The following is a 23,045-nucleotide window of genomic DNA, read 5'->3' as shown; positions in this document are numbered from 1 at the left end:
ATTTATTTATTTATTTATTCTTGAACTAATTTTTAATTTTTTTTATTCGAGAAAACTCCACCTCCAGAAAGCGCACTTTGTGGATCCAGGTGAGCAAGTAAAATTTCTGCTGTTCAAGGCTTTTAGAAGAGATGCATGCCCTAACTCAAACTCGAGATATGCTATACAGATCTTAAATTCTTTACCATCACACTACGTCCCTTAGGGCTAATAATTTTTAAATTATCTATAAGGCATTATCAAGTTTTTTTAAATCTTTAAGACGATAGATATAGGGTGAAAAAAATGAGTTTTCTTTGTATAAAACACCACTTCTGCTAATTTTTTCTCATTAATAATCAAATAAGCTTGTAATTAGGTCTTTGATGATTTTTCTTGCTTGTAAGGCATTATCAGTTTCTTATTTTATGATTGTGATTTTTTATGTAAAAAATATATTGAAAAAGCTGGTATATTATTTTTTAAAAAAATAATTATTTGATTGCCTGTGATATACGGGTCAAATAGCTGGTAATAATCAAACGATGAGAGGAAAAGTTAGAAATAATAAACATAAACAAAACTTATAAATTTAGTTTTTATTAAGTAGAAATATATATATATATATATATATATATATATATATATATATATATTAAAAAACATGAATAGATAGCAGCAGTACACGAGAAAATAGAATGGTCTTGTTTGTGTCCGGTCTCTCTTTCCTATATTGGCTCTATAAATAACACAAGCCCCCTGCCTCTCTCAACCCAGCCCCTTTCTCTCTCAACCAGCCCCTTTTCTTTCTCCCCACATTATTTTAATTAGCAAAGCGACGAAGCCTCAAATTTCCAAGAACTCAGGTAAGAAAATCTGAACTTGGTCTTTGTTGCTCTGTTTTCTCACTCAAAATGCCTTTGTTTTTTTTTATATATATATCAATTTAGATTAATTTATATATTAATTTAGACTAAATTCTTTGATCGAATCATTTTAAAAACACACATCCAACGTTAGTTTTATACCATTTTTTTAAATTAAATACAAAAAAATTAAAAACAAATAAAAACTCGTTAATCAATAGATGAATCTCTCGTGTCAATGAAATAAAACAAATTTGAGTATTTCACAACGTTTGGAAGAAAAAAAAAAACTAAAATTAGGGTTTGACTTGTAGGTTGGTCAACAAAATAAAATAGGGAAAAAATATCGGTATTAACTCATGGTAATTGGAATGGAATATTCAATCAAGTGAAGGTTTAATTTTCAATAAGACTAAACAACGGCGAAGGCATTTCATAAATCTAAAATTGATCGTCTACGATTAACATTCTCTCCATCCTTCATTTCAGTATTTTTTTCCCTTTATTTCTCTGCACTTCCGTTTCAATTATTGGGTATTACTTTGATCACCTGCGTGATTTGATCGTTCGATTGAGTAGTTTTTGATCAATTCTTCATTTAGTCAAAACCTAAACCTTTTTTGATTCATTGACTGACTGTGTAGGTGATTGATTGCTCGCCATGGTTTTCTTTCGAAGCGTTCCTCTTCTTTCCAGGCTTCGTTCTCATGCTGTAACTTCTGCTGTTCTCTCTCTTTACAAGCCTCCATTTTTTTATTTTTTGATAGAAGGATGATTTGATTTGATTAGATTGGATTAATGCAGCAGCATCAGGTTCAGAAACAGTCAAACCTCAGCAATTCTTTCAGATGGATTCAAACGCAGACCATCTCTTCTGATCTTGTACTCATCTTTTCTTCTCTCTCCTCCATATCTTAAAAATCATCGGGATGGTGTTTAGGGTTTTGATGTTTTTGACGCGGACCAATGTGGTTTCTGTTGCAATTTGTTATTTGATCTGCTTCGTTTTCTTTTATAGTGATTCTTTTCCTCTCTCTCTCTCTCTCTCTTGAATTTTTAGGACCTTCATTCTCAGCTGAAGGAATTGATCCCAGAACAACAGGTATGTATTTCCTCGTTTAAAAAGCAATGATAATTTCTCTTATGTCTTAACTTTTTGGTGCTTGCACCTTACACTCAATTAACTTTGTCGCAACAAGTTTTTGTACAAAATCTGATGAAGCTAGTTCTTGCAGATTGCTACAAGTATTCATAGTTTCTTATTTTTCATTTCGTTGCAGGAGCGCCTGAAGAAGCTTAAGTCAGAGTATGGAAAAGTTCAATTGGGAAATATTACTGTTGACATGGTAATTATAGTTCTGAGCTTTTGCTGTTTGTTTTTAGATCAATAAGTCACAATTCTGTTTAATTTCTATTAATATAACAGTTGTTATTTGTTGTGTAACTTCTGATTGAATTATTTGTTCACTGAATTGGTAAGGTGCTTGGGGGGATGAGAGGAATGACTGGATTACTGTGGGAGACTTCATTACTTGATCCAGATGAGGTATGGATAAATATTAATTAATCAATCATCATAAACTATTCTATTTCTCTTATTTTAAACAATTTGATTACAGCGGGTGCCGAATTGATTTAGGATGAGAGAAAAATCATCAAAACAAGAAAATTGATGTAGAATAGAAACAAAAAAATCACAAATAAGAGAGACAATCTTGATCTTAAAGGACTAAATCAAGAGCACGCCCAATCTTGTAAACAATCCAAGTCATTATTTCCAATTGAAAACTAATTGTCTCCTTAGGGTACTCATTTACTGACACCCAATAAAATAAGTCATAATAGAAATAGGAAACTAGAATAATAAGATTAAGCCCAATTTTTTTTTTCCCAAAATAAGTAGACTTGAAAAAATCTACTATAGGCCTGCATCACATTTCAGTTATTGTGCATTGTTTCTCAGGGAATTCGCTTTAGGGGCATGTCAATTCCTGAATGCCAAAAATTGTTGCCAGCTGCAAAGCCTGGTGGAGAACCTTTGCCAGAGGGTCTTCTTTGGCTTCTTTTAACAGGAAAGGTACACAACATCATAAGTTATCTTAATCTCTTGTCTCTGGAAAATTTTCTCTCACCATCATTTAGCATTTCTTCTCTTCTTTTGTTTTAGGTACCAACCAAAGAGCAAGTCGGTGCCTTATCGAAGGAATTGCGTGACCGTGCCTCTGTTCCAGGTCCATAGTTTTTTTTTTTTATGAGAAACTGCGCCGCTAATAAGTTTTTTAGCAGCTGGATGGCACAGTATATTTCTTGTGGCAGCTGGTCCTGTTTAATGCATCCCTCTCATTGATTTTCAACTGTTTATTGACCTGGAAGTATTAATTCTTTTGTTTGCATTCGTGATTAGCATGGCGAATGACCTCTTGTTCTTGGTTGCAGATTATGTCTTTAAGGCCATTGATGCCTTACCTGTCACTGCTCATCCAATGACTCAGTTTGCAACTGGTGTTATGGCCCTACAGGTAGAGAAATGCTCTGACACCCTTATATATATGTGGCCCACCTTCTGTCCTCTTTTATCATAGCTTAGATTGTATTTATCATCACAGTTCAGCTAATTCAAAATGACCATTATTGTTTTTGATTTTCTAATATGACTTTTTGAGAGCTTTTCTGTGTCATGCGTGACCAATTGAGGCTCTAAGAGATAAAATTGTGGAGTGGGGAAAGATTAACTGAATAATTTAACATATTATCTGGAAGAAGACAGATTAAATAGTGTTAGTTGACTTGTATTTTTGTATTTTTGTATTTGTTGATGGTCTTTCAGGTTCAGAGTGAATTTCAAAAAGCCTATGAAAAAGGGATTCATAAATCAAAGTAAGGTTTTTAGGATTTTTCTCCTCATTTATTAGTGTTATATGTGTTATGCTGGTGTTATAACAATGTAAATTCATAGGTACTGGGAGCCAACATATGAGGATTCTCTTAGTCTGATTGCTCGTGTGCCAATAGTAGCTTCATATATTTATCGAAGGTCAGTGAGCATTTTATACAGCATTCAACCTTGCATATTGTGCCTGATAGCATCAGAAAAGGCTGGGGCATGGTGTTGAATGTAGTGTTTTGAAAACTTTCGCTACTCCTGTATTGTGGGGATAATTTTTTTTCTTGAGCAAGAACTCTCTGTGAATATTTTCATCCTTAAGCCACTTTTACAAATCTATGAGCGTGCAAAATCTCTCTCTCTCTCTCTCTCTCTCTCTCTCTCACACACACACACACACACACACAAACACAAATTTCTGGTAGTTGGGTGTTTTATGCGGGACTTAATTCACTGTGCTTATAATATTACATTTCATGAAATTGATTTTGATTTCCTTGATCTTTTCGTGTTTCTTGAAGGATTTACAAAGATGGGAAAGTTATTCCTATGAATGACTCTTTGGATTATGGTGGAAATTTTTCACACATGTTGGGATTTGATAGTCCTGAAATGCAAGAGCTTATGAGGCTTTATGTTACAATCCATAGGTTTGTATATCTTGTTCTTTTCTTGGATTGAAGAAAATTCTAGTGACTTTCATGTGATGCATGTGGTAAACAGAGAAGCATTTTATCATGCTAATTTTTCTTTCTTTTCTTAATGTGATGCAGTGACCATGAAGGTGGGAATGTCAGTGCTCATACTGGTCACCTGGTAAGTTACTCAAGTTATGCATTTCCAGGACTTCACCTACTCACCCCCCTTTTTTTTGGTGGGAAGGGAGGGGTATTGTGTATGGCTTCTTATCCAGTTAAATGCTAATGCATATGGTTTTCCTTGAATCAATGTTGTGCTGTGTTCAGGTTGCTAGTGCACTTTCAGATCCTTATCTTTCATTTGCAGCTGCATTGAATGGTTTAGCTGGGCCACTCCATGGCTTGGCAAATCAGGTATGGCAGCTTAAGTCCTATCTTCTGATCCAGCTTACTCTCTATTCTCTCTCTCACCTAATTCTTCGTTGATGTCCTTTCTTCTTCTGTTCTGGGGCTTTGGAGTAGGATCAACATTTTAGTTTGTGCTGAAGAAGATATATTAAGAACAAGGACCAAAGGTCTTAGGTTGTCCCTTTCTGTGGGCGCTATCATATTACCCTAAAGATTTCTAATTGTTGACACTTGACAATGAGCTTGATTTCTAAATATGCAACTTGAAAGTTATGGATCTCTTAGATTATAAGGTACCCAACTTGCGTTGTATTTTTGAACTAAAGACAAGCAAAAATCTGGACTCAAGAATGCTCTCTAGAAGTTCTGATTGTTTTGGTATTGGCTATAGACACTCAAACTGTCACGTATCCTTAGTAACTGCAAAAGCAAAGATGCCCGAACATTGTCACATATCTATGCAAATGGGTGGGAAACCATGTCTGGCAATAAGAGTTTCTCATTTATAGGCAATACTTCACTGAAAACCATTGAATGGAGCAATTCATATATAAAAATAGAAATAAAAAAAACCTTTTTGCAAATTGTGAGTACAAAGTCCATGAGTGATATTGAGACTAAATCACTTGTTAATATAAAAATGAGGAGATCTTATAAAACTTAACCAATATATCAGGCATTTGTTGCTCTTGTTTGCCCCTCTTTTCTTTGTACCATAAATAGATTTATAAACCAAAATGTTTCTCTTGCTATCTGTGTAGGGTTTTTCACATTTATTTCTAACATCAAGATCACCAACTGTGTAATCTATTACAAAAAACAAGTTCCTTTGAATGCTGGCATCACTTTCTTTCTGCCGTAGATGATTGTTATTGCTTCTCTTCTTGCTCATCAGAATTTTGTGGTTGCAGGAAGTTCTCCTTTGGATCAAATCCGTGGTAGAAGAGTGTGGAGAGAATATAACCACAGAACAACTTAAAGACTATGTTTGGAAAACATTAAATAGCGGAAAGGTAGTTTATGACTTTATGTCATTTTGAAATAAGAACAGTTGGCTGATGCTTTTCAAAATCTATAAATATCTTAGTTCCTCTCACATTGTTACTTCACAATAGTCCTGCTTCTGCTTTTGTTGTGTTTAATTCACACATTTCTCTTCATTCACCACTCCCTTATTTTGCAGGTTGTTCCTGGATTTGGTCATGGAGTTCTACGCAAAACTGATCCAAGATATACATGTCAAAGGGAGTTTGCATTGAAGCATTTACCTGATGATCCATTGTTCCAGCTGGTTGTCACTTTATCCTGATCATGTTACATTAACAAGGCCATGCCTTTTTAATACACATGGTTTTTTTTAATCCCGTGGACAATTCTTTCACTAGCTAACCTAGTTTTGACCTTACAGGTCTCTAAGCTATATGAAGTTGTACCTCCAGTTCTTACCCAGCTGGGCAAGGCAAGTTGTTTATCCTTTTGCTCTAGGCTGAAAACATAAATAACATAGAATAATGCTCGTCTTTTAGGTAGTAAAAATATCGTCTGTATTTTTGTCCATGGATCCAATTGCTTGCAAATTCTGATGGTCCTGCAATCCTATCTGGGAGTGGCTTCTTATTCTAATATGGATTTTATTTCTGCTTTTAGGTTAAAAACCCATGGCCTAATGTTGATGCTCACAGTGGGGTGTTGCTGAACTACTACGGTTTAACTGAAGCTAGGTATTCCATTTATGTTTCTTTGAATAATATATTACCACATTGACTTTTCAATAGCAACTACATAACTTATGAGGAAAGATGATAACACTCCTTTAAATTGCTTTTTGATAGGTACTATACTGTACTTTTCGGTGTATCAAGGAGTATTGGCATTTGCTCTCAGGTTTGTTCTACAGTCATTATCATTTTCTGTGATCCTGTTTGATGCCTTAGATTTTACTGATACACTTTTGTTCATTCAGCTGATATGGGATCGAGCTCTTGGATTGCCGCTGGAGAGGCCAAAGAGTGTTACAATGGAATTGCTTGAGAATCACTGCAAGAAAGCTCCTGCCAACTGAAGAAGAATGCCATACTGTTTTCCTCAGTAATAATTTATCAGAAACACGAGTTTCGTGTTGGATAGAGGACTGGTGTAAAGTTAATGAGTTCCATTGTAGTCAAATTTCCAGGCGTTTTCAAACTCAGGTGTTGAGTTTTTTCCGCAAAATTTGCAGTGACAACTAGGTGACAACCCCAAATTTCATTTTGATCGATACCAACTTTTTATAGTGAAGCTTGTTGAGAGTAAAGTTATGAACATGAATCAAAGCTTCATGGAGCCCATTGAATAAAATAGTGCTGTGTTGCTCATTTCCTTTTGACTCACATGACACTCCTTTTCGTCCTAGTTTTCCGTGTCCGCTCACCTGGCCTTCTGGCTGGATTTGTTGTTAGCCTAATCCTATCTATTTTCGATTTTAAATCAGCCCCCACAGATTCAAGCCTCTTTCGTCAACACCTTTTTTGGATTTTTGGACGTGATAAAATCTGACTTTCTCATTTCTCCTGATATGATCGTTGGTCATTTCATGTCTCTGATCGTGTTGAAGCTTTTGCTTAATATATAATGCTGGTGCACTTGAAACACAATCAAAGAGGAGAAATGGAGAAATGAGTTGCGTTGGTTCTCATGTCGATCTAATGCAAGCTACCATGTTTAGAACTATCTGCAATCATCTGCATGGGTTCCTCATGAAATATGAACCTGTCCTTTCGAGGTTTCTATTAGCAGTCATGTATTAGGTGGAATGCTCTCCTTGGTTAAAAGGTGTAATGGGGAAACACTTTGCCAGTGTAGATTAGAACTAATGGAAAGGACAGGAGTGCTCAACATCGAGCCATAACCTCTCCGCCGCCACATTTCATGACCCATTCAAGACGGTGAAAAAAAATCCCCTGCTTTTGAGCTGATTGGCAACTCTTACCCTCCTACATACATCAAGTTAGCTGGCCATGGAGACTCTAACATTGATGCACACCTCATCAATGGTTGGAATCCAGCCTGTGTTTTGCTGCAAGTTGAATAAAATAATAATAATAATAATATTCAGTCGACAAAATCACATCTTAAAGAATAATAATATTCAGTCGACAAAACCACATCTTAAAGCAAAAAAATAACAGTGTCGAACAATGAAAACAAAAAGAAAAATAAGTAAAAAAATTATGTTGAAGGATTAAATTTGAAAAAAATTAAACATATAAAAAAATAGTAATTATAAGTTAAAAAAAAATGAAACTACTCGGGTCAACCCGTTTAACCTATAAATCAGGTTATGAGACCGAAATAATCTGACAAAAAGTAAAATGAAGAAAATAATGAGATCTATTTTTAAAAAAAATAAAAAAACAATGCTGAATGTTGAATCATGACATGGAAAAGATTAGAAAAATAGCAATTATAACTTATAAGCCAAAAAAAACTTGAGCCCATCTCGGGTCAAGTTATGAGATCGAGATAACACTACAGTGAAACGAAAATAAAAAAAATCATGAAACCTAATTTTAAAAAAAACCAATGTCAAATTATGATATGGGATAAAAATAAGTAAAAAAAAAAAACACGATGCCAACCCTTGTTAGCTTATAAAACCCGTGTCTCGGGCTATTTGATCGAAAACACTAGATATGAGAAAACCACAAAGATCAATTCTCAATAAATTAAATATTGAAAGATGAAATAAAAAATTAATAACACAAAATGATCCAAAAAAAATAGTTATTAAAAGGCAAAAAAAAAAAGAGCGTGAACCACCTAGGTTAACTCGTCAAACCAACGGGCCAGCTCATAAGATCCGGATAAATCTATAAAAAAGATAAAGAAGAATACCATGAAGCCTATTCTTTTTAAAACCAACATCGAGTAATGATACTAAAAAAGAAAAAAAGTCTATAAGAAAATATGGGAACCATGTCAATTTACAAAACTCATGACCCGGGTTATATGATTGGAACTTGGAAGTATCATATTCGAAAAAATCACAATTCTTAATTTAAAAAAAACTAATTGTTAAAGGGTAAAATTAAAAAGAAAATCAATCACAAAAAAATTCAAAGGAAAATAGAACGATACAATAAGTTCCAAGATAAAGGTTAATTTTGTGATTTTACTATGCTAAGAATAATGAAAACACACAAATGCCCCTGCAGCAAGGATTAATTAATTATGACATAAAGTGTAAGGTAGTAATTAAATTATGCAAAAAACATGAAATCTCAAAAAGCCTCCTCTGAGAACGAAATATGTGAGTGTTTTCTTTTAAAAGCAGAGAAGGTTTTTTACTTTTAAGAAAAAAAGATAAAATACGTTTGTATTCTCATTAAAAATAAGAACAACAAATGAATCACATGGAAAATATTATTTAACCCATGAACTTAATCTTCTGACTTGATTTGGGGAAGGACAAAAAAATATATAATTTTACTATTACAATCCATCCACAGTAAATTATCTCTTGTACTGTCGCGTGATATCTCATCAGCATCCCCTGTATATTTTTTATATCTACTATGAACTCCAAGCAACAGAAGCAACAAAAGCCACGAGATCCAATCAGACCAAATTAATTGATATATAGCATCTCATGACGCCTTAATCAGCACATTCTCAGTCCTCAATCTCAGCACGATGATTTGTTAACGTATAAGAGCATCACCTTCAAAACCATAATTTCTTTGCCCTGCCCTGTTAAGAACAACGGTTGTCCAGAACCTCAGTCAGCTTATCGGTTATGGTAAGCGCATCAGCACTCGATCCTCCGTTAATCTGCCAAGCAATTCAAAGTACATTCGCAACATAAGCAGACCAAGTTAAATTTCATAATAACAATAAATGCAGTTATGGCAAATTAATGTTCGTCCAGACCTTGGTTTTCAACTGAAAACAATAGTTATCGCAGCCAATGTAGTGACCGGAAACAAACCGGAGATCTAAATGAAGCTTATCAAGAACCTTGGACGCAGACAGCAAGCAACTTCTTCTTCTTTCGGTGAAGGACTAAATGATAACTTCATCAACTATATAATGTGAACATCGATCTATCTCTGTATCGTCAGTAAGCTTCTTAGAAAATGATATTGATCCATTATTAATATTATTGCACGAGTGATTATACCGTGATCCAAGAACAGTAGGCTTTGTATTAACGTCGACAACCCCACATTTCTTCATTTTCGTTCTCCCCACCAGTTGTTTGAGTTCATCGGCTGTTCGGACAAGTTGTTTGATGTAATAAACAGCGTCTCCGGCCACAGCTGCTCTATCCTTCTGTATAGTAAAATAAATAAACGAGTCAAGTCTAATTCAAACAAGAATATTTAATGATATGGCATGGCAAGAACCTTTCTGGAACGATTTTCAATAAAATTGCTGTCTTCTTTGACCCTCCGTAGGAAAGGAGATGAGCAAAGTAGGGTCTTGTATCAGATCGGAAGACAACGTCAATCCAAGTCGAGGATCAGGTACTTCTTCCATGGAGGGCTTAATTTGCTGTTAAGTATCTGTTCAAGCTAGGAAGAGGAAAATATTGAAAACCAAGATATAGAACTTAGTTAATCATTCAACTTATAAAAAATCAAAAGAATAAATTAGAGAGTGATTAGGAGTTGCATGCATTCATATGCATGAGATTGTGGCAGCTGATTTACTAGTACTCCCCCATTGATCACACTTTCAGTTTAACGGGCATCCTAAGCTTCATTAATCAATTGAGTGTCAATTTTATTTTTATTTTTTTTATCTTTGTGTATTTTAATTCAATCAATTATTATTTTTTATTTTTTTCTTAAATTCTTTAATTTATCTCTTGTGCTCTTAAAATTGTTTAATCAACCCAGTAAATAATATTTATTAAATCTGAATGTTAACTATATATGCTATTTAAATAGCATTATTAAATATTATTTTTATTTATTTATGAGAAGAGTTTTTGTATTTGTGTTATCTAGGAAGATCTATAAAAAAAAAACTAGAGGAAATAAAAGTCTATGAGTACATTATTTTTTAACCAATTTGGCTTAGTTTCATAAGAAATATAGTTATGGGTTTGCAAATATGAGGTAGTAAGATATAATCACACTTGAAATATAGGGACTAAAGAATAATTTATTCTACCTTCATCAAATCTCTCGAATATTTTTTTTTATGGCACTGAATAATTCCATTATCATATTTCCATCGGAAATAGTAAGAAGAGAAGAAAAATGGCTTCTTCCTTTTCTTCTCCCAAACTGATTCATGGGTTTCATGGTCCAAATAGTTGCAGTTGCATACCTCATTTTCACTCTATCAAACTTGGCAGCAACCGCTCTCAAACCCCTCTCAGTTTCAGGTGTTCATAATCTCCAAAAGTTTGCTTCTTTTTTTGTTTCGTTCTTTTATTAGTCATCATGCCTATCAATGCTTTTGCAGCTGTTTCTTTGTTTTATAGTATTTTATATTTCCTGGGTTTTCTTCTTTTGCTCATTAGATAAATAAGAGAGTGAGTAGTTTGGTGCTTCTGAAGTAGAAACCCACTTGTGGGCATGCATTATTTCTTGGATTTAGGCACTTGGTTTAAGCAGTGAAGAGTTATATTCTGTATATCAGTTTATATCCTGGTGGTTCAAAAAAAGAAAAAAAAAAAGGAACATGATTTCATTTTCAGGGACGAAAGCTCAGATCTTTGAAATTTATATTGGTGCTTTCGAATGACAACATTGTCATTTTCTAAAGCTACACTGAATGTTTTGCAAGTGCTTATAAAGGATTTGGGAATGGTGAGTGCTGGATTATAAAAAAGGAATGGTAGTGAAAAGTACTAGTTCTTATTGATTGAGTTTGAAAGGTAGCATTGGAATCAATGTGATTTTGATGACTCATTTTGTTGAACAATTATTGAATGAATTGCGAATACACAATTCATTTCTGTAAGTGTGAGATCTGATCCTGGTACTTTTAGAGGTGCATTTAACCATTTGAAATTGATAGGAAATGTTAGCAATTTAGGACACATACATTGGCAGCATGAGTGGATCAGATCTTGGCTTCCTTATTCTTTTGCTTTTTTTTATATATATATATATAATTGATTAATTAGTGGTGTTCTTAAAATACAAATACATATTGCTAAATAAGCAAGTAATGCTCTGAACAATTTCTTTTCCCCATTACAATTTGAAATCTAATATTATTAGCAATTGGAAGAGAATTTCAGAAAGTTGGATGTGTTTACTACCATAGTTTGAATATTGAAAAAAATCATTCGAAAACCTCAAAGATTTGGTCATGTACTCTTGCAAGATGTCGATCAGGGCAAAGCATGAACAGAGCATAGTCGCAATGTCAGATCCAAATTGTCCTTTGACAGAGGTAGCTCAACTTTGTTTGATTCTCGATGATTAGAGCTTGAAGCTACGTCACAGTCCTTCTCTGGTGGTTTTTTATTCAGATCAAAAGCTTTTCCTTTCTTACTTTTAGGACATATGTTGGCACATTTCTTGCTGTCATTAGCATTAATCAGACTGATAAAATCTTTCGTCATTGGTTCCTTCAATTCTTCCCACATTCGAATTTTGGTTGCAATCATTTGGGGTTGCTTACCTCGTGCACGCTGATACTAACAATAAGCAAAACATATTAAGAAGTAGCAAACTCTATTGAGGATTCTGAAAATTATTTAAATTTCATTTAGGCATAGTAATCACTTACCTTGAAAAGGGCGCTCTCATGTTGTTTCTTTTCCATTGAGAAAGAAGCAAATGTCTAGGATGAAAATGGAACAAGGTGCGTTTGGTGGCCTTGAGCGAGAGCTTATATAGAAAACTTATTTGAAGGTTTATGATTATTATTTTGACATCTCTAGAGATTACAAAATCTTGCATCTTTGGAAAGGTGATCCTAGAAAATCACGCATTCAACCCCGTGGATTGAATGTGTATTTATCACAAACTCTGGATTTAGTTTTATATTTTATTTGAAAATTGCATAATAGATTAATTAATGTTACTATAAGCATACTTCTTTTAGGCATCTCGCCTAGTATTATTTGGAGCAACTGATAATTATCACAATATAATGCTGATTCTAAGATGCATGAGAAGAAAATTTTCAAGTAAATTTATTTGTTAACTGTTGTGGAATTACTATGCTTTGTGTCAATTCATGGATGATGTGCTTGTGAACATGAAATCCACATCATGGCTCTAAATGTCCCAATAAATTGTTACACCACCCTTCCTCTACACTTTTTCTCCTAAATACGTGTCGAATAATTAATATTTTTTTATGTATAATGTTTGCTATGGTCATGGATAACTTTCCATATGAGTTTCTCCACCTACTCTTTCCACGTTATTAGTTGTGCGGTGGCTAAATTGTGGGGCCAAATGGCCGCGTAAACTCTTGGATTGTATATCCTTGCTTGGTATGAGAATGATATTTGTCACTGTCTCCTCTGCATTGATACCATGTATTAGGCTAACTCATTAGTTCTTGTTATCAAGTATGTGCTTCAGCTGATACCGATTAAATTTGGCACTGATTAAGTGCTGAGGTCTTCAATGGCCCTTATATCTCTGTGCTTGCTGGGTTATACGTTTGTGTTGAATATTGTAACAATACTAATGTGCTCTTTTGGCTTGCTCTTTACAACATTACAAATTTCTCAAGCTCCTCCGAAGTTCTATTTGATTATACTTTTTTGTTCCGTATGCTAATTATGCTTTGGGTTAACCAATAGAGTTGGTTTATAGTCACACAGTTTGGTTGCCGGAAGATACAGTAAAGAGAAGAAAAATGGAAGTGTTGATTGGATTGCGTCTATATCTCTGACCTTTTGGATGTTGTCTATGTGGATATAGTTTTTTTTTTTTAATGGCATGTTAACTCCTTTTGGAGAAGGCCTATTTGGTTGATCAAGGGGTATGAACTCATTTGTTAAAATGCCCAATGACATTTGATTATTTTAATATCTTCATGAAGACTTACTTTGATATGGTTTGGTATGTTGTTGAATGGATTATATCATCATCCCATATGTATGAAGTGATGAATTTCAAATTCATTTGGATTAGTGTTTAATTACAAAATGATGGAACCACATGGTAGCTGCATAAAGAAAGCAGCAGTGAGGCTAAAGATGTTGATTATAGCTTGAAAAGTTAGCAAACTGTCCGAATTGTATCCAAGACTTGATATCTTATGCTCGTAGCTTTTTCAAATGAGATATTTGTTTTACATGTTTGTGTACACATCTGTTGGTGAAGTACTTGTGTGCTGTTGCTCAAACCAATGCCTTTGCACTTTATATCAAGTATTTTAATTTCTTTTGGGTCCAGGTTCAGAAATGCCGCAAGATTGCAGTTAAGGACAAGGTTATATACTGTGTTTGCTTCAAACTCCAGCCCTTCTGATGGAGATTCCAGCGAAGAGAAATCCGGCGGGACAATATCCAGCGATGATGCCCAAGGTCCTCCATTCCTAACTATTTTGGCAGGATTCCTAGTTTTTTCCCTCTTATGTTGGGTTTTTGGGTCTATCATCATGTGGCTGTTTGGTCTAATTGTTAAGGTGCCGCTTTCCAAGTAGATCGAATATTGTACTGTTCATTTTCGGAGTAGAAGCTTGACCTCTACTCAACAAGGACACAAGAAACCACGTATGTCAGATGTCTGGACATGTAAATGGAGAACTAGGTTGACCCAAAAAAGTTTGTACTTGTAACTGCAAGTCTGCAATCACTCCACCTGGATTCAAACAACCGCTCTAGTTTTTTTTTTTTTTTTTTAAAGCAAACAATTAGTTGAAACTTGAAAAAAAACCCCAATAACAGAATAATACAGTCGATGCATTTAGTGCCAATTAGCTGTTAAGAACTAGCCTGAGACTTCTTTTTCCTCCTGTCAAGGCACTAGCTTGCAACCCCAGCTAAGTTGATGTACAGAGAACAATCAATGAGAAGCTTTAATTTATCTAGCATCTTATATAGGGGCCTCATGTTGAGACACAATGGACTTATAGGAGAACAAAAGAGAAACGGGTGTCATGGCACCGATTTAAGGAGGAAGACGACCAAGCAACAAGACGATATTTCTGCACAATGTGATAATCCAGAGAGCTAACTTGTCCTTCCGGTACCAGTGACCTGCTCCACGGTACATTAGCTAATGCATGGTATTTTATTGTTAAAAGGGAAGGTTAAGCGAGTATTTAAAAATGTGTTAGTTTTTGTTTTTTGTTTTTTTGTGTTTAAAAAGTATATTTTGATTAAAAAGATATCAAATTAATATTATTTTTTATTGTTTTTCAATGGTTTTGACATTAAAAATTAAAAAATATATTTTTTTAATACATTTTAAAACAAAAAATACTTTTGAAAAAATCTTCCACAAAAAATACAAAAATTATTACCAAAATGTATTAGAAATATTGGGAAGACATAAGAGGTTATACAACAGTGTCATTTCAGAACTCGAAGCAGAAACTAAATCATAAGAACAGGCCTGCAAGAATTATTTGGGATTTTCTCCTTTCTCTTCGGATTTATCATTGCCAACTGATGCAGTAAAATTCCGACGTTCATCAGCGTTAGCAGTAATAACTGGCATCCATACATCAGCAGTGTCACTTAAGAGTGACTGCACCTGTGGATCTGAAGCCAGAGCCGAGGATATCATTTCATCCACATCATCTAACTTGGCTGATAATTTATCCAACTCTCTCGCTATTTCCAGCTATTGATAAAATCAAAGCACCCACATTAAGCAAACTCTTGAAAGATTTATGGTTACACTCTGAAAGGGGAACATTGCTTTTGGGGGTGGGGGTTTTTAACATCTGAAAAAAGTAAAGCAAGGACTTTATTGTACCTCATCAAGATTATTTGTCGACTTTGATGGAAGTTTTGCAACCTCCAATCCAAGTGCTTCAATTTTGGAGCGCAGCTCAACTTCTTCCTCGTTTGATTGCGCTTCCACCTAGATTAACGAGACCAGTGAATGAAAAGAAACACTGACAAAAGATCAAAGATTCATAGGACCGAGAGATAAATATTAAGCAATTAAGTTATGCCCTGTGTCCTATTTGTAACTGGGGATCAGCCCATAGAGAGATTCCCCTTCAGCCTGTCATGATTATGCATTGCGTCTTCAACTCCATCACAAAAACGAAGCTTCTCCTTATATAGGCATCTCTCGAATTAACAAGAGAAAACAATGCCAAGTTGCATGAGGAAAATTGGACTTTCTGATCAGTTAACTTAAATAAGACAGCTGGTCCTTCGAGGAGAATTTCAGAGCCAAAAACTTTTCAGCTGCAGGTGGAAGGGGTAAGACAGTCATGCTCAATGAGGCTAATAAAGCACGCTTCCCACCACAATACAACCCACACAGTGTGTGCAAAATACAAACTCCTGAATTGCAAAAACAAGTTCACATCATTGGTACATTCCATGGAGCATATCAAATGCAGCTTCTTATTGCATAATAAGCATCAACTGCTGCTACCCCATGTACTTATGAACATTCCACGGAATCCTGCTCCTATGTAAGGCTTCGTTCTATGACGTTCCTTGAGCACTTTTTTGCTCTCTGAAGGCAATTCAGTTGCGTAAACCTCCAAGAGATCCTTGGATAAAAGCATATTTGTAACTATAATAACACGATTTACAGATCATTTCTTCAAGTACATGTACAAAACTAAACCAAAATCAAATTTTGCACATGTCTCTAAAACGAGAACTTGGGATAATTCTCAAATAATTCCTGAATCCAATAGGTGAGAAATGTAATGAGATTAACAATATTTAGTGATTTTCTTCTTCTTTTTCGTAATCAAGAATTAGAATACACCTTGTGAATGTCAACAAACTCAAGCAAATACCATCAAATCAGAAAAAAAAGACATAACTTGAGAAAACCCAGATCAGAAATTTCACTAGATCATAAAAAAAAACCCAATTTCATTGGTCCCCAGATGCTCAATCATATGTCAAATTCCCATTCTTCAACACCCCAAATCAAACAATTATCAACACAAGACTTAAGAAAAGTAAAACATATAATTAAATTAATTAATAGAAGAAATAAGGAAAAAAATCACTGTGAAAAAGAAAAGAAACCTACTTGTTGGAGGAGATTGGAGAGGAGCTGAAAGAGCTGTGCATCTGATTTCCCTTCTTCTGCCATCTTTTGGATTTCTTCTATCTCTCTCTCTCTCTCTCTCTGCTTTCTTCAGTATAATTTGTTTTTTTTTTTTGGGAAACCTCAAATTTAGTACCTGATGTATACAATAATTATCAATTAGGTCCGAAAGCAATAGGGTTGTGTTCGGTTATTATTTCTACACTGAAGAGACCGAAGCAGTTTGGTATTGTGGCTGCGGGTGAGGTTCACCCGCAGCCACATAAATTGTTGTTTGGTTAAGCAAAAAAATATAATTTTATTATTAATAGGATCCACATAAATTATAACTATGCCGCAAGTTTACAAAAGCATAATTTTGATCCTTCTTGCGCGGAAGAATCACTGAACAGTGTAGCCATACTCTAGTATTCACATGAACAATGAAGACATTTTCTACTGTTCCGGTCGGACTAGGTCCAGTCCAAAGCTAAAAATACATTGAATCGGGTCCGACCCAGTAAAATAAATAAATAAAATATTTTTATTTTTAATTGTGTTTTATTCGAAAAACTCGTGTTAAACATTATTCAATGACACTACATAAACTGTAGTCCTTGTCGGATGTATTTCATACGTGATAGAATTGTAGATAGTTTAATGGAACAATAAAAAACATTTTATATAAAGTATTATTTATTTCATGATATAATAGCAATAATTAAATCTACAATATTTCAATTAAAAACCATCAATATTAATATATATTTTTAAAAAAATTATTTTATAATCTCAATTTTAAAAGCATTCTTAACCAAACACATTAAATTACTTTTTGTTCAACCTCAATTTCAACCACAGTTTTAACCAAACATGCATAAATATCAAATCAACCTTAATCAAAAGTATTTTTTATAAAATAATTTTTTTCAAACTACAACCATAAAAGTTATCATCTATCACAATACCAAACAGACTGATGGACTTAAATTAAATTTTTATATAGAAGAGATTTCGTTTTATTGGATAAAATACACATTAAATAAAATTAAAAGAGAACCGTTGCAGTGGTGGAGCATGCATGAAAGCGTCCCCCGCCCAATCGAATTAATGAAACTAATTACTGTTAATACAAATTGATAAAAGGATCCAATTGAAAAATATAAAAAACGTATTTAGAAGATAATGCGACAAAGCTTTTAGATAAAGCAATGAATGTTTTTCAAGTAGGCTGATGAGGACAGGACAGTGATTTAATTAATTAAATCATGTGTCGGTTGCGTTAGACATCGATCAATGAATCTAGGATAAATTCATTGAAACAATTTATATTCTTTTAGATAAGATATATATATATATATATATATATATATTCTTTTCGAGATCTTAGATTAAGCATATTAATCATCTTTATATATGATCGAGAACAATATTAAATTGATGCTGACCCCTCTTAAAATCCCGTTTGTGTTAATTGATTGCTTTATTTTCAAATTAAAATATGTCTTGGAGGTTTCCTTGTGACACAAGCTTAGCTATTTTTATTTATTTTTTATTAATGTTGGTGTCTGGATTAGCTTGCGTATATCTCGATTAATCTCACAGGTCCTAAAGTTAGCGACCATGAAAATCTTCAGTGGCCCTGAAGTTTGTGAGACTCGAACTGGTGATCTCTAATAAGTAAAACTAAGATCTGATCAGATGAGTTATATATTTCAGAGTTAAGTTTAGCTATTCTAGTTAGATAATTATGGCATATTTTCAGAAAAACATAAATAACTCAAAGTATTGAAAGTTTTTAGGTTTGAAAGTAGCAACTTTTATAATTAATACAATCATCCTTAAAAAAAATACTAGTATGGTGCTATACTGTGTTGGTCCACGTCGATGTGGTTAGCCTGTCTATTATGCCATTGCCTTCTTCCGGGTCAACTGATCCACCTGTCCAAACTTAAAAAGACAAAAGGACCCCGCCCAAACTCTCAGCTGCTCTGGTTTTAGCAGAATACCTCAACCTCACACCTGACCTTGGCATATTATTCTGTGGTAGCGTACGAGCTAGAGTATTTTAAAATTTTATTTATTTAAAAAATTATTTTTATATATTTTTATTGTATTTAATGTGTTGATATTAAAATAAATTTTAAAAAATAAAATAAAAAATATTATTTTAATATATTTTCAAACAAAAAATACATGAAAAAAATATTAAATAAAAAGCCAAAAATTTTATTATTTTAACTTTTTAATGTTTATTTTACATGTTCCAGCAAAACTGCTGAACAAAATATCATTTTACCATTTTTCCTATAAAATTATTCTTTCTACGTATCTAATAAATATATCAAAATACTATTTATTAAAATAATATTTTTCTTAACTAGTTTTTCCTTTATTTTTTTAATTTATATTTTTAATTTATTTTTTATAAAATTATTATAATCTCATTATTTATATTGCAAGTTTAACAAGATATGCCGTGTCGTGGATGATTTTTTACTTTTATCTTAGTGACTGTTTGGAAACGTGATCCAACCAGTTTAAAAATTTTAATTTTTTTTATTTAAAATTAAAATATGTTGATATAAAAAATAATTTTAAAAAAATAAAAATATATTATTTTAATATATTTTAAAATAAAAAATATTTTATAAAACAATTACAACTACACTTCTAAATAATCCAAATAATACGATAAAGATGTCGGTGGAATGGGTCCTCTGGTGTCGAAGAACAGGGGGCTTCGTGGACACGTGTCCTTTTGGAGGGGGCTGTGAGGAAGAGGAAGGGAAGCAGATTCTAAAGGTAGCAGATTTCTGAAAAATTGATTTTTTGGCTGTGATCATGCGTATGCTTACATCAGCGAGGATTCCAAAAACAGCCTCTTTTCTTTCCACAACTTTCCAACCCAGCAAGAAAGACATGATGAGATATCTCGGGCCATGAGAGTGTCACTGTGCGAGGTCTATTCTTAAAAGTAGCTGTTACCTTAATCAGCACTCATCATCAAATATCTTTTACTGCTTTCACTTTGTTTTCCTCGTGCTGTGCTGGCCGTTTGCCTTTTCTTCTTTCCCACCGGTTCCACCCTTTTATTTTCTGTTCGGAACCCATGTTGTTTTTGTTCTCCAATGTTTTTTTTTTAATAATTAAATTAATATTTTTTAGTATTAGTTTTAATATATTAATATTAAAAATAAGAACTATTTTCAAATAAAAAAACACTTATTTTCCGCATCACAATGCTAAATACAGGTAAACTTTAGCATTGATCAACTTGTGAACGTATTGAGAGATAAGACGAGAAACATTTTATTATTTAAATGCATGAAAATAATAGAAGAAAACAATGTGAAAGATGTATTTATTTTTTAAAAAAATCTTTTTTAATAATATTTTGTTTTGATCCATGCGTAAACCCGATCCAAAAACACCATTGATCAAACTAAATAAATAATCTACCTCCAAGTTAAATCTTGTAAGATTAAAGCTCAATACCGGACTTGACATTGAAACTTTTTTTTTTTTGTTACACGATATTATTTTTTTTTTCCTCATGGGAGAAGATAGCTTTCACATTCGGCTGTGAACAGATGAAGTTATTGATGTAATTGAACTTTGATGTAGCATTAAACCTAACTTTCTTACCTGCGTATTTCTGTCCAGCCTCTTTTTTTATATATAATTAAAGTAGATATCTGAATTAGTTTATACATATCTTGATTAATCTTATAAACTCTAAAATTAACGATCATATAAATATTTAATAATTATAAAATTTAAAAAACTCGATCTAATTTTTTTTAATTTAACCAGTTAAAAAATATTCCTCAGCTACCCTCCTTTCCGTTTCTTTTTTTTTTAGTTTAACGTGGATATCCGGGCCAGCTTACACGCATCTTGACTAATCCCACGGGCCATGAAGTTAATGATCATATAAGCTTCCAGTGACTATCATATAAGCAACCACATAATTCAAACATGAAACCACAAAAAACTTTTATATTATACCATCACCTAGATGTTTCCTTTCCGTTTCTTGCTTTGCTTTAAAGAGAGTTGACAGCACTGGAAAATAAGTGTAGTTTATTGCATCAAGAATATGTTGTGGTAGTCTCAGTGCTCTCCTGTCGTCGTCTTTGATAAATTCCAATTTGTCAGCTACTCTTGTCTTCGTTCGGAGCTGTCCAATCAGTCTTGCCTTCAATAATTGAGGGTATGAGAACACCATGGGATATATATATTGCTAAGGTAACGCCACGTAAAGCCATGGATAAAATTATTTAGGAAAAAAAATAAGTTGTGGAAGAGAAAAATTATAGTTACCTATGCATATATGTTGGTTGTGCTTGTGAGATGGAGGATAGGCTATAAGTAGGGTACATTGCGGATATTTGGAAATGTCTTCCAACTAATGTTTCCTAAATTTTATTTAAATTTATATATATATATATATATATATATATATATTTATACTATTTTGATGTGCTAATATTAAAAATATTTTTTTAAAAATAAAAAATTATTTTAATATATTTTTGAGTAAAATGCACATTGAAAAATAATTATATCACATTCACAAACATACCCTGAAAGGATAAAGAGACAGAGGTTAATGATATTGTTTTTTTAAATATTTTTAGTGCAGGTTAAACCGATCTGGTTCAATTAATTTTAAATTTTTAAAATCAAAATCGGGCTAGAATTTTTTTGGGCTCTCTAAACAGCTAATTAGGTTTTTTTTTCTCAAGTTTATATTTTTAGTTAATTTCTTATGGTTTTCTTTGTTTAAAACAATTGGACTACTTAGAATAACATAATGAAAAAAAATGCTTAGGAAAACAATTTAATAAAATTAAAGAATTTTTTGAAGCAGGGCTATATATATAAAGAATGTTTCCTAATATTAAAAAAAGATACTAAAATTTTATTCGTCAACAAAGTAAAAATTAAACCATTTCACATTAAAAAACATCATAAAAAATTGTTGAAAATGTGTTAAAATTAAAAAACAAAGAGTAATAAAAAATTTCATTAAAAGCCAACATTGAAGAATGAGATAGAAAAAAAAAAAACAATGACCTCCTCTCCCCCCCTTAAATTATAAAATAAAAAAATAAAAAAAATAAAATTTCGAATCAAAATTGAAATTTTAAAAAACAAGGGGTTGAAAAAAAAGTATAAGGACCAAGCTGAATATTTTTACATAACTTTGATGCGGGACAACAAACAAAAAAATTAAAGCCAGAAAAAGAAAGAAGCCTAGGAGAAAAAGAAAGCCAAAAAACAGAAGAGAGAAGAGTAGGGAGATGCAAAATCTGCAATTTTCATTAAACTTGAAGCAACCACCTATTTCCCTGCCTTTACTACTTTCATCCTCCATCTTTAAATTATGTATTTGTTTAGCAAATCAAAGTTAATCAGCCGTAAATTTGACCATAAAAAGGCTTAACCAAGGAGAAAAAAACTTGATTGACCACAGAATTTTTTTTTTCATGGCGAACAATGTTAATGACTGTGTGGACCGTGGTGTTGAGAGTAATATTTCACCCATTTTAGTATTTTTTATAATTTATAATAATATAATAACCATAACTTATAATACTTGCACGGTACAACCTTACCAAGAGAACACTCACACGCGTACACACACGCGCTTGACTTGGAAGGTATAATCATATGCATTCAGTCTCACAATAAAATAAACAAAGCTAGTTTTTTAAAAATATATCAAAATATTTTTCATGTTTTTTTTTTAAATATAAAAAATTACTAAAAAATATTATTTGATATTTTTTTAAAATAAATATACTTTTAAAACGCAGTTTCAATCGTAACACCAATAAATCATAATAATAATTATTTTTTTTAAAATATCAAAAATCATTAAAAAACTATTATTTAATATTTTTTTTAAAATAAACACAGTTTCAACAGTAACACCAATAAAAATCAGACTTTAAGACAAAACTTGAGTGGATTAATCCCTATATTGTTTTTTAATGTGGTCCTTGCATCACTTTATTTTTCAATGCCATCCCTGTACACCCTGTTCTTCTTTTGTTAGTATTTAATAGGGTTCCTCCCTATGCAGTGTAGTTAGTGATTCAAGCCTTGACATATTCGCAGA

General features: G+C 32.8%; 3 protein-coding genes across 11 annotated transcripts; 2 read left to right on the top strand and 1 right to left on the bottom strand.

Moving 5' to 3' along the window:
• The first annotated feature begins 687 nt into the window (after nt 1–687).
• LOC18094999 (citrate synthase, mitochondrial) lies at nt 688–7,129 on the top strand. 7 transcript variants are annotated; one of them, XM_024592735.2, is made up of 20 exons: nt 688–845; nt 1,490–1,557; nt 1,653–1,727; nt 1,906–1,947; nt 2,126–2,191; nt 2,326–2,391; nt 2,809–2,922; nt 3,013–3,076; nt 3,282–3,364; nt 3,673–3,722; nt 3,802–3,879; nt 4,251–4,379; nt 4,503–4,545; nt 4,695–4,781; nt 5,687–5,788; nt 5,959–6,066; nt 6,184–6,234; nt 6,423–6,496; nt 6,608–6,659; nt 6,739–7,129. In XM_024592735.2, the coding sequence occupies exons 2-20, from the start codon at nt 1,507–1,509 to the stop codon at nt 6,835–6,837; spliced, it is 1,434 nt and encodes a 477-aa protein (XP_024448503.1). In that variant the 5' UTR covers nt 688–845; nt 1,490–1,506; the 3' UTR covers nt 6,838–7,129. The 7 variants fall into 7 exon arrangements, with proteins under 7 accessions (XP_024448503.1, XP_024448494.1, XP_024448478.1 ...); XM_024592726.2 differs by having other exon boundaries at nt 1,650–1,727; XM_024592710.2 differs by having other exon boundaries at nt 1,635–1,727.
• A 3,004-nt stretch (nt 7,130–10,133) lies between these two features.
• Nucleotides 10,134–14,556, top strand: LOC112326267 (uncharacterized). Of its 3 annotated transcripts, none has more exons than XM_052446884.1 (2): nt 10,134–10,279; nt 14,135–14,556. In XM_052446884.1, the coding sequence occupies exons 1-2, from the start codon at nt 10,149–10,151 to the stop codon at nt 14,382–14,384; spliced, it is 381 nt and encodes a 126-aa protein (XP_052302844.1). In that variant the 5' UTR covers nt 10,134–10,148; the 3' UTR covers nt 14,385–14,556. The 3 variants fall into 3 exon arrangements, 2 of the variants coding, with proteins under 2 accessions (XP_052302844.1, XP_024449402.1); XR_008057255.1 differs by lacking the exon at nt 10,134–10,279 and adding an exon at nt 10,880–11,148 and having other exon boundaries at nt 14,141–14,556; XM_024593634.2 differs by lacking the exon at nt 10,134–10,279 and adding an exon at nt 10,960–11,148.
• Nucleotides 14,557–15,191: 635 nt separating this feature from the next.
• On the bottom strand, nt 15,192–17,113 carry LOC18094995 (uncharacterized). The gene is made up of 3 exons (XM_024593633.2): nt 16,919–17,113; nt 15,665–15,772; nt 15,192–15,529 (listed from the first exon to the last, which is right to left on the bottom strand). Exons 1-3 carry the CDS (start codon nt 16,979–16,981, stop codon nt 15,308–15,310), a joined length of 393 nt encoding a protein of 130 aa, XP_024449401.1. The 5' UTR covers nt 16,982–17,113; the 3' UTR covers nt 15,192–15,307.
• Nucleotides 17,114–23,045: the final 5,932 nt, after the last annotated feature.

Source organism: Populus trichocarpa, chromosome 1 (genome assembly GCF_000002775.5).
Source record: "Populus trichocarpa isolate Nisqually-1 chromosome 1, P.trichocarpa_v4.1, whole genome shotgun sequence".
NCBI classification, from domain to species: Eukaryota; Viridiplantae; Streptophyta; class Magnoliopsida; order Malpighiales; family Salicaceae; genus Populus; species Populus trichocarpa.
This window is presented reverse-complemented; position numbering and strand designations above follow the sequence as displayed.

Coding starts and splice junctions, on each gene's coding strand:
- LOC18094999 (XM_024592710.2), top strand. CDS start 1,507: ATGGTTTTCTTTCGAAGCGTTCCTCTTCTTTCCAGGCTTCGTTCTCAT. Junction 4,782..5,686: donor TCCATGGCTTGGCAAATCAG/GTATGGCAGCTT, acceptor TTGTGGTTGCAG/GAAGTTCTCCTTTGGATCAA. Junction 6,067..6,183: donor ATGATCCATTGTTCCAGCTG/GTTGTCACTTTA, acceptor TTGACCTTACAG/GTCTCTAAGCTATATGAAGT.
- LOC112326267 (XM_052446884.1), top strand. CDS start 10,149: ATGGCAAGAACCTTTCTGGAACGATTTTCAATAAAATTGCTGTCTTCT. Junction 10,280..14,134: donor CAATCCAAGTCGAGGATCAG/GTACTTCTTCCA, acceptor TTTTGGGTCCAG/GTTCAGAAATGCCGCAAGAT.
- LOC18094995 (XM_024593633.2), bottom strand. CDS start 16,981: ATGGCAGAAGAAGGGAAATCAGATGCACAGCTCTTTCAGCTCCTCTCC. Junction 15,773..16,918: donor TCTCCAATCTCCTCCAACAA/GTAGGTTTCTTT, acceptor TCGTTAATCTAG/GTGGAAGCGCAATCAAACGA. Junction 15,530..15,664: donor CGACAAATAATCTTGATGAG/GTACAATAAAGT, acceptor TTTTATCAATAG/CTGGAAATAGCGAGAGAGTT.